Here is a 16220-nt window from a genome sequence, read left to right as displayed (position 1 = left end):
ATTCAAAGTAGAAGAAAGCCAACAGTACCCATATCCTTCCACAGACATGTCAAATTCTACAAATGATGGAGCCAGGGTAGCTTTCTGTGGCTGGATGTTTCGTGGTGATGTCATAGAAATGAGACTCATTGCTGTCTGAAGAATATTAGCAGAGCTCTTGGGTGCCCCTGATGACTTTGAGCTTGGCACAGTGCTCACAGAAAGGCTGTCATCAGATATAGTTTTGACAGAACTATCAGTACCAGGGGGTGCTGGTGCTTCTAATCCTAAAATACAAAAATGAATAAACTTTTTCAGCTGTTTCATGTGTATTACTTCTTTTCCTGACAATCTATCTTATGTCCCCATCATTCTACCAAAACTTTTCTCCTGAAATAACCAACAAATGACCTATTTCTAAACAGAACTACTTTTTCTCAGTCCTTATCCTCCCTGAGCTGTGGTTTGACATTGACCTTATTGATGAAGAGTCTTTGAAACTTTCTTCCCTAGATTTCTGGCACAGTGATGTTCTAGTTCTTCTACCTCTAATTCTCTTGAATTATAATATGAGTTCCTCTGACACTCCTATGAGTTCACTGACTTTTCCTCATCTTCCCACCACCAATTATGGATGCTATCCTAAGGTCCAATCTTCGTCCCCTTTTATGGCTCTTCAATTCTTTCCCATGTAGGAATTATTGACCAAACCCTCCCAAGTTCCTTGATCCTCTACGTGGCCAGTGACTATAGGTTATATCAGAGTAAGTTGATAACCAAGATCAATAGTTTTGCTTTCTTGGGGCGAATTAAAGAAATGCAAAGTCCTGTACCAAGTGCTTAGAGAAGATTATTCTTTTTTTAGTTTATTTTGCTTATTTTGTTTTTGTTTTTATTTTTTAGTAAGTTCTTTCTTACCTGTTTTCATATCTGAATGACATGAATTATCTCCTTGAAAAAGAGATGTATTAATTGTTTTGCATCCAGCTTCCTTAGCTGAAGGAATCCCAAGGCTAAGAAATTGCCTAAAAATTACAAAAATAAAACAGAAACCAAGAAAGTTCATCTACATAGCAAAGTTTGGCAAAATCTGTTATGGAGTTTAAAACAAAATGAAGTTAGGAGTAAATTACATCACACAATGACTAATGACAAGATTTCATTGATGGCACACAGAATGCTCAGTAAATATGGAGCACAAGAGAGAAATCAAAGCAATGTGGCCCTGGTGGAGTTAAGATTGACTATAAATCCCTCGATGAGAATCTCATGAGCTGTCCCATGCCCAGACTTCTTCCTCCCTCTTCACTTCTGCCTCTTAAAATTTCTGGCTTCATTCACCTTCTTTAGGATATCTTTTCCAACCCCTCCCAATGACTAATGCATACCCCACTAAGGCTACTTTCCACAGGCCCTGTATGAATTTTATGTATCTTTTTGTTCCTCTCTTATTAGAATGTGAGATCCTGGAGAGAAAGGACTCCTTTTGCCTTTCTTTTTATCATTAATGATTATTGCTGAAACATAAATCAAAAACATAATGGAGTAATTTGTGATGGCGTATTTTCTCATTAGCAATAAGAATTATTGTTGAGATTCAGATTCTACTTTAAAACAGACACCACACCGTAATATGTCTGGCTCAATGGCTTGGGAAGCAAGTTTCTCGAAAATCCTTATGAGAGACAAGTGAAGTGGGTCGCTGCTGTCAGTTAAGGCTTTATGGCAGAATGTGATAATGGTCTTGAGCAATCCAGCCTCACACATGACTTGACGGTTCTTCTCTGACTTCACCAGTGACTGGATGTGATTGGCCAAAGAGCACTGAATTTCCTTAGAAAGCTAAAAAAGATGAGAAAAGAAAAAAATATTGAGATATTCAAACTGGATATACATTTTGGAGACATTCCAGTAGAGGAAAAGGTGATATAGAGTTTGTTGTTGTAGAGTTGTTTTTTACTCATGCCTGGCTCTTTGCAATCCCTTCTGGAATTTTCTTGGCAGCTACTTGGAGCAGTTTTCCATTTCCTTCCCCAGCTCATTTTATAAATGAGCAAACAGAGAAAATGGGGTTAAATGACTTAACCAGGATCATATAGCTAGTAACTGTCTGAGGCTGTATTTGAACTCAGAAAACGAGTCTTCTGTCTCCAGGCTCTGCACTCTTATCTACTTTACCAACTAGCTCCCTTAAATGACTCCTGATCTGTTTGTGCTCCAGGCAGATCTCCAGTGTTTATTTAGTAACACTTTTTTTCAGCACTGAGGAAGGGAACTGCTTGAAATGATAAAATCAAAGATCCAGAAAAAATTCTGGAATTTGAGCTCGTTCACAAATTAAACTTTATATCAGCAGTAGAATGGGAAAGTGATACATTCCACAACATGTATATTCCCATCAATTCTTGAAGTCAGAGATTATGGCTGAACATGCCTGTCTCTTTTAACTGACTCTCATTGGACATGTTTTCACAACCTTTTCCTTGGATGACTTCAGCTTAGTAATGCCTTTCTTAAAAACAAACAAACAAACAAACAACAACAAAAAAAAAAACCTTACTTCTGCCTTAAAACTGGTTTCAGGTCAGAAGAGTGGTAAGAACTAGGCAATGGAGATTAAGGGACTTGCCAGGGTTACCCAGCTAGGAAGTGTTGGAGACTAGATTTGAACCCCAAAATTGCCATCTCTAGGCCTAAGTCCTTCTTTAACCATGGTGGTTTGTTGTTAATATTGTAATAAATGTAGTCATGTGGCAAGCATCGGGCATATAATAAGTGATTAATAAATATTTATTGACTGACTTATTAATAGTAAATCTGATCTATACTAAGCACCTCTGGTGAGTTAGTGGCTTAAAAGGTAGAATACCTTTAAACATATAATGAAGAAGTAGACAAAATACCCTACTTTGCTAAATGCTGCGTCACAAAATAGAGTAAGAGTTAAATTAATTTTGAATACTTTTATTATTATTTTTATAAAGTTTATTATCTGACAAAATAGAACCACGTGCCTAGGTTTTTCTGCCTGCTCAAAATACCTGCTTCACCAAAGATGCTGACAGGAAGGAAAAAAACAAACAGGGAACTCCACCCAATTTATCTCCTGCCTACTTGTCAGCATGTAATGACAGGAAGTGAGTGGGCTCCTGGTAATCATAGTTTTGTTGGGAATTGTAGTTTTTAGGGTAACAGATTCCAATTTCAAAATAGATACATATTTTTTATATAGAAAAAAAAAACAATTGATAAGGCCTTTACCCTTATGGCAGGGGGGCTCACTTTTTTTTTTCATTTAAAGAGTCATAAGTCCTTTTGAAGGTCTGGTTAAGAATATAGAAACTTTCTCAGAATAATGTTTTTAAATATATAAAATAAAATGGATATAACTACAAAATAAATGTTTAATTGATATGCAGATATTAAAATAGTTTTTTTTTTAATTCAAAACTTCTAAAATTATCCATAGACCCATGTGGACTTCAGCACTTGAACAGCTACCATATGAAGTATTATGAAGTCTTCTATTTGAGACATCAATTTATGTGCCAAACAAATCCCTTCATAGTCAACTACAACAAACTTTTTTCTTAAATTGTTCTTTATAGGATTATAGACTTAGAACTAGAAGGAGCCTTAGAGATTATCTAATTTAACCATAAAACTTTATAGAAAAGGACATTTTATATGTCTGAGATTTTTTTTAAAAGGAAAAGGATCTATTTGTATAAAAGTATTGAGAGCAATAGTTTTGTGGTACCAAAGATTGTAAAATGAGGGATGCTGTGGCATATAATTGGGATGGAATACTATTGTGCTGTAAAAAATGATGTGCAAGAGGGTTTAAGAAAAACCTGGAAAGACTTACATGAAGATACAAACTATAGGGAATTTGAAGCTCAAAAACTTGTTCAATGAAGTTAAAAAATAATTTAGGAAACTGAAGCCCAGAAAGGATGGATGACTTGCCAATACATACATACATACATATATATATATATATACACATATATATATATAACCATGTATAAATATGTATATGTAGACGGAGGGAGACAGACAGACAAACAAACAGACACAGAGAGAGATGATAGAATGAGTATTGGGCTAATCTTATACTCAGGAAGACCTTCCTGCATTCTACTTTTTCATATCAGTCAGACTGGCATTACTATTGTTCTTCAAGCACTATCCTCTGGCTCTATCTCCTTGCCTTTGCATAGGTTGTCTCCAAGTCTAGAATGTTCTCTCTTATTTCCTCCAATGCTATTATCCTTCAAAGCTCACCACTATACAAGGACTTTCTTGAACCTTCCAATTATAACCTCTCCCATTATATCATGTTTATTTTATATATATATATTTTATGTACTGATAAATGTAAGTATTGTCTCCTCTGATAGAATATAAGTTCTTTGAAGTCGAGGGCTGTTTCATTTTTCCCTTTTTATCTTTAATGCCAAACACAGCATCTGGTGCAAAGTAGGAATTTAAATTAATGCTTATAGATGAAAGAAAGAAAGAAAGAAAGAAAGAAAGAAAGAAAGAAAGAAAGAAACAAACAAACAAACAAACAAACAAACAAACAAACAAACAAACAAACAAACAAACAAACAAAACAAAGAAAGAAAACAAAGAAAGAAAACAAAGAAAGAAACAAAGAAAAAGAGAGAGAAACAAAGAAAAGAAAGGAAGAAAGATACAAAGAAAGAAAGAGAGAGACCCAGAGAGAGAGAAGAAGGAAGGAAGAAAGAAACACAGAGAGAGAGAGAAAAAGGAAGGAAGGAAGGAAGGAAGGAAGGAAGGAAGGAAGGAAGGAAGGAAGGAAGGAAGGAAGGAAGGAAGGAAGGAAGGAACGAAGGAAGGAAGGAAGGAAGGAAATCCCAAATGTACCCATAGCAAACTTTGGCTACCTCAACAGGTATTCTAAACAATAGTTTAAATTTGTTAATGTAATTCCTATTGAACCACCCAACTTCTTTAGTCTTATTAATATTAGTCTTTCTTTTATGTACAAATTTCAAACTATTTCAAAGACTTTGTCTTACTCTAGACTTCTGTTCACACATCCTTCTTTCAAAGTCATTATAAACCATAGCCTGCTTTTCTGCTTCCTCAACACATAATGGATAATAGCATTTTGTTTTGAAATTTCTCTCTCCCTTGACTTTCATTACTTGATTTGGTAACTACACTCTTAATTTGGCAGAAGAGTTGGGAAGACAGTCTGTGCAAAAGAAGATGCAAAAATAAAACCGCAATGTATTATTAATAAGAATTAAAAAGAAATCTCAACAACTATCCAGTTTTTATTACCAGCACTTATTGTTGTTGGGGCTTTGGGGGGTTTTATTTTGCAAATAGGACAAGAATACTTTTAAACCAAAAAAAAAAGTTTGCAAAAAAGGGGGAAAATGCTGATACTGGCTAATTAAACTACAAGTTTACTCCAAAATCTGCTCAATATCACCATAATGGAGAATGAGAAATTGATCGCCCTCATTATCATTGCAGTACTGTCAATACTAATATTGCCTTGTTTTGAATAAAATGTACAGTTTTCAATGGTAGTTCCAGGAAAATTGGGTTTTAGTGAAAATATAAACAGTGGCAGGAAACCAGTCTGTTTTTCCCCATACAAATGGATTGATTTTTCCTAACACATATTGCTTACAATGTAAGAGGGAGGCAAGGTGGGTTCAATTAGGATTCTGTGGTAAATGTGTTGGGAGCACAAAGTTGACCGGCAGATTGTATTTTCAGGGCAGAATGTCACATAGCAATTTGTACACTGGTCTTAAGTAGCTCTCAAGTTTCTCCACTTAACAGTTCAGTCTTGAATTTGTTCACTATTGCATCAGAGAGTTTAGCTCTTGATGATAGGGAGTCAGCATAGTTGGGGGAAAGCATGCTCTATTGAGAATTGGAGAATCTAGGTTCAAGTCCCAACTCAGCAACTCACTAGCTATGTGACCTCAGTTAAGTGACTTTTACCTCCTCTCTTGGCCTCAGCTTCTTTATCAATAAAATGAAAGAGGTCTATTAGATGACCACTGAGGACTTTTTGAGCTCTAAATCTATGTTCCTTTTCTCAGACTTCCTGTTCTTTTACTCTAACTCTTTTGAAGACAGATTATCTGAATCTTCATGTTCCAGTCATATGAATGCATATATATATTTATGTAATATATAATGATATTACATACAAAATTCTATATGTATATATACATATTATATATATATATATATTCCCTTCTTAGAGGAAGTATTTATTTGTTAACAAAAATCTAGTAGCTTAATTTTTTGTCTCTATGCAAGTATCATGCAAAAGAAAGCTTCAATATGTTACCTATGTTTGTGTTCTTCTATGAAGTCTAGAATGGGGAAAGGGGGAAGAGAAAGAAACTAAGATGGACAAACAAAAAAGAGATAGGGAAAGGAAGTGAAATAAAGCTGAACTGCCTTGCTAATGTACCATATGATAAATAATTAAGAATCTGGAAGTCTAAGTTAGTGCCCTTTGCTGTACTGTTTCAAAGTAGAAAAAATAGTATTTTGTAAACTTTTTGAAGGCTTTTCTCAAAATTAAGCCAGGCCATAGCTTCCTTTTTTCTTTTTTTTCCCCACCTTTCCCAAGAGCTCATATATTACAGAGCATAGCTTGTTAGACATGAAAGGAACCTTGAAGGCCATGTAGTCCAGCACGCTAGTAAACTGTTTCCTAAAAACTTTTGGGAAAAAGACCTAAATATGAGGTGTCAAATACTGAGCTGAAACTAGAAACTATATGGTTTTTCAAGTGGGAGGGAGCTTAAAAGTATATGATCAGGTGTGATAGTCCTTTGATAAAAATAAATTATTTGAAAAAATTATTTGAAAAAACTTAAACTAGAGGAATATCATAGTCAAGTCGAATTTGAATTAGGAAAACCAACCATGTATCTTGAAACAGAATGAAACTTTCTTTATATCTACTTTTATGTGATCTATATATCTCTTATATTTGCAGAAAAATAATGAACCCAAATCCACACAACTGTAAGTAACTTGGAATCATCACAATTAAGATAGAGTCTAATAAAACCTTTAAAACATAGAGCGCAGTACCCTCAATTTATAGATTAGGAAACTGAGTCCCAAGAAGATTAAGCAGTCTGTTCAAGGTCATATAGAGAGTAAAAGAGCCAGATTTTTAATCCAAACACTCACTTTATAAATTCAAGATTTTTCAATTATACCACTCTGCTTCACTTTCCTTTCAGATCATTCATTGATCTATGAAACCATCCCTGATATTCACATGCACTGGTACAAGGTCAAAAGAAACAAAAATAGATTTTTGTGAGTCTTGAAATCTTTTGCAAAATCAGATGTAATACCATCTCAGAATGTTCCACAGTGTCTTTGCCCACAGGAAGGAGCAGATACAAGTGCCTTCACCAAACCAGAATGATTACCAGATAAATCCATTAAATTTTATGTGCATGTATGTTTTTTTTTAATTCTTTACTGCTAAACAGTAACTACTAAAGATCTGCTAATATGCGCTTTCCAGTGAAGGTTCCAAAAGAAGAATTTGAAAGTTCAGTGTGTTGAGCTGTCCTTGCTCATCCTTTATCGATATTACTTAGAGAAACCAATAGCACCTCTGCTTTAAGAATGCTTCTAAACTGTTTGAATGACACTCCACTGGACGTGGAGTCTATGTCAAAAATGATTGCATCCTCATTTAATCATTATTTTGGTCAGGCCAGAAAGAAAGGGCAGGCAAGTATTTTGTTAATATTGATAGAACTACACTCAAGTTTTATTTCAGCCCGCTTCTGGCTTAGTCTCCTAAGGTCATCACCCAGCACTGAATCCAAAGGGAAATGGTTGTTTCCTTAGCTGAAAACCAGGATGCATTAACTTTTATTGAGTTTCCCTAATGCTTTGGCAAAGGTACATTTGCTGATTTGTCTCTTTTGTTAAGTTCCCAGATTTGCAGAGACTATTGAATCAATTTATTCTTCTTGAACCAAAGCATTTACTTCTGAAGGACTGCTTCTTAGAGATTAGAGGTTCAATGGGATTTCATATGTCCAAGCACTGCAATCATTTTACTCCTATGCCCTCTCATGTGTGCATTTGGGATTGTTTATTGTACATTATACCTTTTACCTAAAATGTATCTTCTCTATCAGACCATAAGTCCTATGATGGTGGGGTACTCTGGGACTATGTTTTATTTATCTTTATCTTCCTTAGTGCCAAACAAATGTCTTCTATGTACTAATTACTTAGTAACTGCTGAACATTAAGTGTGAAATACAAATTGACCCTAAATATTTTGCCAAATTTTAAAGAAAAGACCTGTAATCCATAAACAGCATATCTTGATGATTTTGTCACCAACCAACAGTGTGACAGGAGGTAAATCATTTTTATCCCATTGGACGGCAGGTTTCTCAACTGGCAAAACTAGGGGGTTGTGATAAAATGATCCCTAAGGTTCCTCTTCTAACTATGACTTTAATTCCTTCCCCTTCCCTTCTCCTTTTTTCTTCCCTTCCCTCAAGGATTGAGATCCAGTGGTTTCTGAGGTCCCTTCCAGCTCTAAATTTATGACTGATGTGCTAGTTGTGGGACTCTGGGGAAATCACCTAGACCCTCAGTGTCCCATGTCAAAGGTATCACAATCATAGTCCATTGGCTGTATAAGGATGATATTAGAAATATAAGTCCTGTTATATTAGTTTAGTGGCCAACAAAACTCCCAGTGCAGAATAAACCAGATTAAAATGTCATTGGAAAAATATTTAACTTAAAAAAATACAATATAACACAGTTAATGTTAACTAGTAGTTTTCTAAGATAATATATTCTGGCAGGCACTTGTTTCTATTTGAATTGGACACCACTGCTGTAGGCAATTCTGTAAGAGTATGATGGGACAGCTAGGTGATGCTGTGGATAGAGTTCTGGGTTGGGAGTCAGGAAAACTTTAGGTTGAATCTGATCTCAGATACTCATTGGATCCTGGGCAAGTCACCTTGTTTGCCTCAATTTCTTCATCTGTAAAATGTGCTGGACAAAGAAATAGCCAACCACCTTTGCCAAGAAAACCCCCATTGGGGCTGCAAAGTATCAGACAGAACTGGAATTACTGAACGAATAAGACTATGCATTGCAGAGAAGGTGCCCACTTGCATTTGTAAAGTTGATTCACCAGTTAATTTCCAAAACAGTGCAGTCACCAGAATAGTTGCTATTATATCCTGTTCAAAGGAAATACTACACTACCTTAAGGAGAATGTGGCCCTAATAAATGTTGGAGCAGAGTAATGAATGAGTAATGAAGAAAAGAAGCTGAGGGAATCCATATCTCAGGATGCCCATCTTTTCATTTCAGAAAGAAGCCAAGTCGTGTGTTAAGTTATGAAAATGGGGGGGGTGATTAAAAGGGAGGAGAAAAGAAAAAGCTTAAAACAGATATTGGGGAAACTGAGCTAAGAAGGGAGTAAAGTTTATTAATTATGTGAAATCAGCCCAACTTCCTGGCTTTCTCTAGCAAAATTCATGACCCTTGGATCAGGAATGAAAAATATCTATTGATAGTGGTCCTTGGTCTTGAAGAAAGTGCAGATTGAGGATGACAGAAGGCCAGGAAGATAAGGGATTCTTGAGTAATAATGAGAAATTAAAATCCAAACCATAAAGACAAAGATGAATATGAAGCCGATTGAAAATCAGAGTACAGAAGAAGGTCCAAATAAGAGCACAGAGTGTGTGTGATATCTAAAAGAGAATAGGAGAGGAGGGATTGTGAAGTAGAAAAGGACACAGGTAACAGCATTTTTTTGAAATTCTAGATTGGGGAAATACTATATGTGTAACATGCCTATATTTTATCCAAACATTTGACAGTGTTTCCTGCTATTCTTGTGGAAAATGGGAAGAGATGTGGGCTAAATGATAATACAATTAACATGGATAGGGAATTGGTTGAAGGGCCAAACTTCAAAGAGTAGACATGAATGGTTCAGCATCAATTTGATGTCTCCAGTGTTTTCCAGATCTGTTTTTGGCCCTGGGCTGCTTTACAGTTTTATAAATGACTTGGATAATGGCACAGATGGCATCTTTATCAAATTATCAAGTGACAGAAAGCTGGAAGGGAGACCCAACACACTGCAGAACAGAATCAGATCCAAAAAGATCTTGAGGGGTGAACATGGAGGTAAAGTGATGCAAATGAAACATTTAAAACGCAAACAAAAGAGATCAAAAAGAATTTCAAGTGGGGACAAAGGCAAACAGGGCTCTTTTGTTACTATCATGTTAATTTTAATACACATTTTTAACTATGTAATAAATATTCAGTTTTTCACATCCACAAATGATCTTGACAAGTTAAAGCACTGGGCTAAATGTAGAAGTAAAATGAAATTTATAACGATGAACATAAATTTTAAACTTAAGTTCAAAGCTCAACTTCACAAGTATAAAATAGAGGGAGGTGTGACCAGAAAGCAGCCAGACAAAAAGGTTTAGTTATGCGAGTCAATAGTAAGATAGAGCGCGTAGGAAAACTAATGCAATTTTGAGCATCATTAACAGAATCTGTAGTGTCTAGGACTGGGGAAGTGAAAAGGCATTTTCAAGTGCTTACTAGTGTGTACTAGAACTAAGCTAAGGGCTGGAGACACAAATAAAAAAGTAAAGACAGTTCCTTCCTTCAAGGACTCAATATTCTAATAGGGAAAATAGGAGATTGGGGTCAGGAATGAGGATGACGATGATAAGCATGTATATTGTACATTATTATCATTCAATCAAATTTGACTCTTGGTGACCCCATTTGAGAGTTTCTTGGCAGAGATACTGAAGTGGTTTTCCATTTTCTTTTCCAGCTCAATTTATCAATGAAGAAACTGAGGCACATGGGGAAAAGAGACTTGCTCAAGGTCACACAGATATTAAATATCTGAGGCTGGACTTGAACTCAGATTTTCCTGACTCCAGGACCAATTCTGTATCCACTATACTACTCAGAAGCCCCAAGTCATTATTATATCTTTTAATGAAGTGTGAAAATTTGGAGCAATTCAGGAGGGCATAATTTTTAAGTGTAAACCCCAGAAAATATACAATGAATCCTAGTATCTTCCTCTCTGATATTGGTTAGAGATTTTTACAGAAATAGTGTTCATTTGAGTTATGTTTTAGTTTTTAAATGTACTTCATAGAATCTAGGAGTCAAGACTGGAAAGGACCAATTAAGCCACTTGGGGGCCAAATAAACCACTGCCCTTATTAGAAAACCAAGGCTGGGGAGACTGGCTCATCCAAGGTTATCCAAGAGGCAAAAATCAGAGAAAGGATTGGAATCCAGGTCCTTTCCTCCAGAACCACCATTCTTTGCTCTGGTACCATGCTATCTCAATATATCATGCCTACTTCAATGGTGCTCCTATATTTTAGAAGACTCTCAGTGGTTAGAGTATTGATCCTGAAGTCAGGAAGATCTGAGTTGAAATCTGGCCCCAGAGGCTTCCAGCTATGTGACCCTGAGCAAGTCACTTATCTCTGAATGACTGACAAATGGATCCATTGGAGAAGGAAATGACAAGCCACTCCAATATCCTTGCCAAGAAAACTCTATGGATAGCTATGGTCCATGGAGTCATGAAGAGTCAGATAGGACAACAAAACATTTCAGAAGATGTTTTCAAGGTCATCTAGATTTTAGAAGTGTGGGATATTATCAGTACCAAAACAAATATCTGATTTTAATAAATAATTTTACTTCTGAACTTTGTAAAGGCTGAGCTGCAACCCAGAGGCATCATGCTAGAGTAGGAAAAGATGTAAAATGATGGAGTCAAAGGACCTGGATTAAAATCCCAGGCTGGTTATTTACCATCTTTAGAACATTGGGAAAATCATGTTCACCTGGTAAGAGATTTGAACTCAGGTTTTTCTACCTCCAGGCTCAGGACTCTATCCCCTGCCACAACCAGCTGCCTTTTCATGGGCAATCAGAAATGATTTTCCAAAACCTCAACAACAACAACAACAACAAAACAAAACCCAGTATAAATTGAATTACACTCATCACCAGAAAGCACTAAATTAAAGAGTCCCCATTTTTCCAACCCAAGCATCTTTTCCTCATGGGCAAGTAATTCCTATCTGCTGACCTTACCGAAAAGAACTCCCATCTGAGCACATTTGAGTTATACCCTTCTAGGGCCAACATTCCTCCTAGTGAGCCCAGCTGGATGCTAACTATTGTGCCTTGTGCCCAATCAGCAACACTTACTGCTGAAATTCCAACCAGTCTAATAGTTATTCCTGGGGATGATGTAAGAGACCCAAAAAACAGCTGGATTGTCAGCTTCCAAGAGGAGGCTACAATGCTGGCATTTTGAAAAATAATCACTTAAGTCATTAATGGTGTAAATGTGACTTGGCTATCAATGAAAGAGAATGAATATTGGACCCCCTTGAGGGCATTTGCATGAGTTGCTTTTTAAATGACATCTGTCCTGGAAAATAGCATCTGTTTCTTTTCAAGGGGTAGGAAAAAATGCTAGAAGAACATTTAAGTAATAAGTGAGACAGAATGCAGAGAATGCTGGAAACTTTGACAAACTGTACCAAAGGAAATGGGAAATTTTGCAGCTTTCCATACTTTTATAATACTGCCATCTACTGAGAGTTGGCAGATTTCTTTTTCTATCATCAGGATGTCTTTAGAGCCTTACAAGTCCGTTTCATTTCAGCCCTTTCCTGCGTGGCTTTGTATCTCATTCAATTAATTATTCTATTTATTGTTATGAGATTTTCCCCCTCCAGAAATTAATTACTCTAATTATCGAACTTTTAATAGTTGCTGATTTGGCATATGCAGAAAACATTTGAGAAAATCACACGAATACATTTCATTTGCATATTTGGGAGACATCCGTGAGCAACCTGATTTTTTCCTAAATTGCTTATTGCCACTTGAACAGAGTAAAAACATTTAATCAGATGGAACCTCTATTTGCATGACTAATTTTTCTAATTATGGCAGCACATTTAGAAAACTAAAGCTCACTTGGGCAGATCCTAGATTATGAAGACCCTCAGGATATACCTATATACGGCATATGTGGCCCTCAATTCATCTATTTGTTAGCCGAATCTTTTTAATTTCTTTTTGTTGCCATATATTTTTGTATAATAGAGAAAAAAGCAAACCTGAGGTTTCTTCTACCTCTAATTCCTATGCCATTGTTTCCAGTCATTTTTCGGTCATGTTCAAATTGTTGTGATCCTTTTGAGGTTTTCTTGGCAAATATATTGGAGTGATTTCTCATTTCCTTCTCCAGCTCATTTTACAGATTAAGAAATGGAGGCAAACTGGTTAAATGTATTTCTCATGGTCATACAGGTAGTAAACATCTGAAACTGGATTTGAACTCAGGAAAATGAGACTTCCTGACTCCAGGCTCAGCACTGTATCTACTGTGCCACCATATTTAAGTATGAAGATGGTCTAAAACATTAAATTGATCAATGGTTAATCCAAGGTTTTCCCCCTATTTAAGTATAGCATGGGTAAGCAGAAGTCCATCAGTCTCTAAACTAATAGGGTATGACCTATAGGAATTTCCTGGTTTCATTTCAAAGAAGAGCCAAACCTGACCCAAGAGTGCCTGAGATTTCCCTATGAGATCTAGCAAGGCCTGGTCTGAGGTTTAATACCTTTTTATTTATTAACTATATTATCAAAGCAGTTAATCCATAAAATAGTCATTCTTTCTAATTCAATGCTTAACCAAAAAAAATCTATTTTAAGCTGAGGGATTTAGGAAGTAAAATGTATTCTAGTTTTTTTATTATTTCCACTGTCTTCATCTCAGTCTTCATTGCTCTCACCAAAGTGATCAAGGATTTAATTAAATCTGGAGTCCTTTTCTAAGTCTTTATCCTTTTTTATCTCTTTGGAGTCTCTGACCAAGTAAAATGCTCTCTTCTGAATACTCTCTCTTCTCTAGGTTTTATGATACCACTCTCTCCTGGTTCTCCTCCTATCAATCAGACCACTTTTCAGGGACCTTTGCTGAATCTTTCTCCAGGTAATACTACTTACTAAGGTATCCTCTAAGACCATTTCCTGGGCCTTCTTCTCCTCTCATCATATCTCACTTGGTGATCTCATTACTTTTAATTTCACTTGTCATCTTCTCTTAGGTGATTTTCAGATCAAATACCTGATCTCCAGTCTCACATTATTACCAGCTTCTGTGCCTGATGAATATCTTCAACTGGATGACATCTCAAACTCAACCAAACTCATTATCCTTCTTTCTAAAACTTTCCTTCTTTCCAGCTTTTCTATTATTATTGAGGATACCTCCATCCTCCCAGTAATCTAGGATTAGAAATTCCCATATCCTCATCTCCCCATTTACATTCACCCAACAGGTCCAAAATGTGGCCAGTTCATGTCATTTCTACCTTCTTAAACATCTCTCCTCAATGTTGTCTTCTGCCTTCTCCCTACTCCCACTACCCTAGTACAAGCCCCCATCACTTTATGCCTAGTTTCACAGGTCAGCCCTTATCACCTCCCTACCCAATAGCCTTCTGCTCCCTCTAGTGCCAAATAGAAAATTCTCTGTATTTCAAAGTTCTTCACAATTTGACCTCTCCCTATGTTTCTAATCTTCTCACACTTTACTCTTCTTCATATACTCTGTGATCCAGCAACACTGTCCCCCTTGCTATATCTTGTACAAGACATTCCATCTCTCAACTCCATTATTTTACTCTGGTTGTGGTCCCCCAGGTCTGGAATCCTCTCTCTCCTCCTTCTGTTTTCTTTGGTTTCCTTCATGACACAACTCAAATCTCAACTTTTACATAGATAGGATCATAGAATAGGGACTGGAAGGGACCAGAGCCCATGGAATTTAAAGGTCCTTAACCTCATTCATATCTCAATTATATCTTATAGCTTCATCCCTAAGATGAGGAAACTGAGACTGAGAGAAGTAATAAAAGCAACAATAGCTAGCAAAACATAGCACTGCTGAGTTTACAAACCACTTTACACATTATCTCCTTTGATTTTCAAAACAAGTCTGTAACGGAGACATTATTATTATCCCATTTTTATAGATGAGAAACTAAGCGGTTAAATAAATTGTTAGTAAGTCTCTACAACAGGAGCAAGTAGGGGGAGAATTGGATAAAGTTCTAGACCAAGAATCAAGAAGATACATCTTCATGAGTTCAAATCTAGTCTCAGACACTCAGACAAGTCATTTAACCCTGTTTGTCTCAGTTTTCTCATCTGTAAAATGAACTAGAGAAGGAAATATTAGACCACTCTAGTATTTTTGCTAAGAAAAACTCAAATGAGGTTATGAAGAGTCAGACACACTGAAAAATGACTGAACAACTAAAAAGTATTTAAAGCAGGATTCAAACTCAGGTTGAATTCCTAACTTCAAATAACACTTATTCAATTGACTTTCAAGAAGCATTTTCCTGATATGACCCTTGGGATTGATAACTTAGTTTCCCTAACTGAATGATCTCTTGACTAAATGGCCTTAAAAAGGTTCTTCTAGTTCCAGCTTCTATAATTTTTCCTTCTGATAAAAAGTAATTTGGAGACAATGCCTTGCCACTGTTGGTGTTAATGCTCATTTCCTGTTGAAATATCTTACAGGATATTCCAAAGACAAAAAGATGCTACTTAATAGTGGTTATGAGTAAGAGTATGATTAAGAGGAGAGAGTTTTAAGTAACTAGTCAGGCATGACAAAAATAACATCTAGGAATAACCATACCTGTGGGTGATCTTCATGGTACAAGGAAGGAAGCAGCCTAAGCATGACACAGACTACCCCAGGGTGCATGATAACAGCATCAACATCATCCATCCTAGACAAAATAGAAAGAAAAAATTAATAACTCCTGGGAGAACTTGTGGAGGAGGAAGAGGGAATCTTCGGAGTTGGACTTTCAGGGCTCAACTTTTAGAATCAATCTGTCCAAGGAGCCCCAAATGTTAATTCATCATTCATTCTAGTGCACTGATCCAAGAGATGAATTTATGGTAGTTTTTTTAATGCTAAAAATGCCTGGAAAGAACTCACCTGTCAAGCATGGGGGAAAGACTGAACAAAATAGAGTGTGTGATCTGAAAGAGAGAAAGGATGTGTCCTATCTAAAATACATCTTTTCTGGATGATGCTGAG

General features: G+C 36.2%; 1 protein-coding gene across 2 annotated transcripts in view; it reads right to left on the bottom strand.

Annotated features, from left to right (window-relative positions):
- WDFY4 (WDFY family member 4) overlaps positions 1–16220 on the bottom strand; it is a 371719-nt gene that overhangs the window by 263531 nt on the left and 91968 nt on the right. For both annotated transcript variants that reach the window (XM_056800705.1, XM_007478602.3), the window contains exons 13-16: positions 15810–15903; positions 1607–1821; positions 898–1004; positions 29–266 (exon numbers count right to left, since the gene is read on the bottom strand). In XM_056800705.1, coding sequence (XP_056656683.1) covers positions 29–266; positions 898–1004; positions 1607–1821; positions 15810–15903 — 654 coding nt within the window. The remainder of the gene's footprint in view (positions 1–28; positions 267–897; positions 1005–1606; positions 1822–15809; positions 15904–16220) is intronic.

Source organism: Monodelphis domestica, chromosome 1 (assembly GCF_027887165.1).
Source record: "Monodelphis domestica isolate mMonDom1 chromosome 1, mMonDom1.pri, whole genome shotgun sequence".
In the NCBI taxonomy this organism is placed as follows: domain Eukaryota; kingdom Metazoa; phylum Chordata; class Mammalia; order Didelphimorphia; family Didelphidae; genus Monodelphis; species Monodelphis domestica.
Note: the sequence above shows the minus strand (reverse complement) of the source record. Positions and strands in the feature narration are given on the sequence as shown.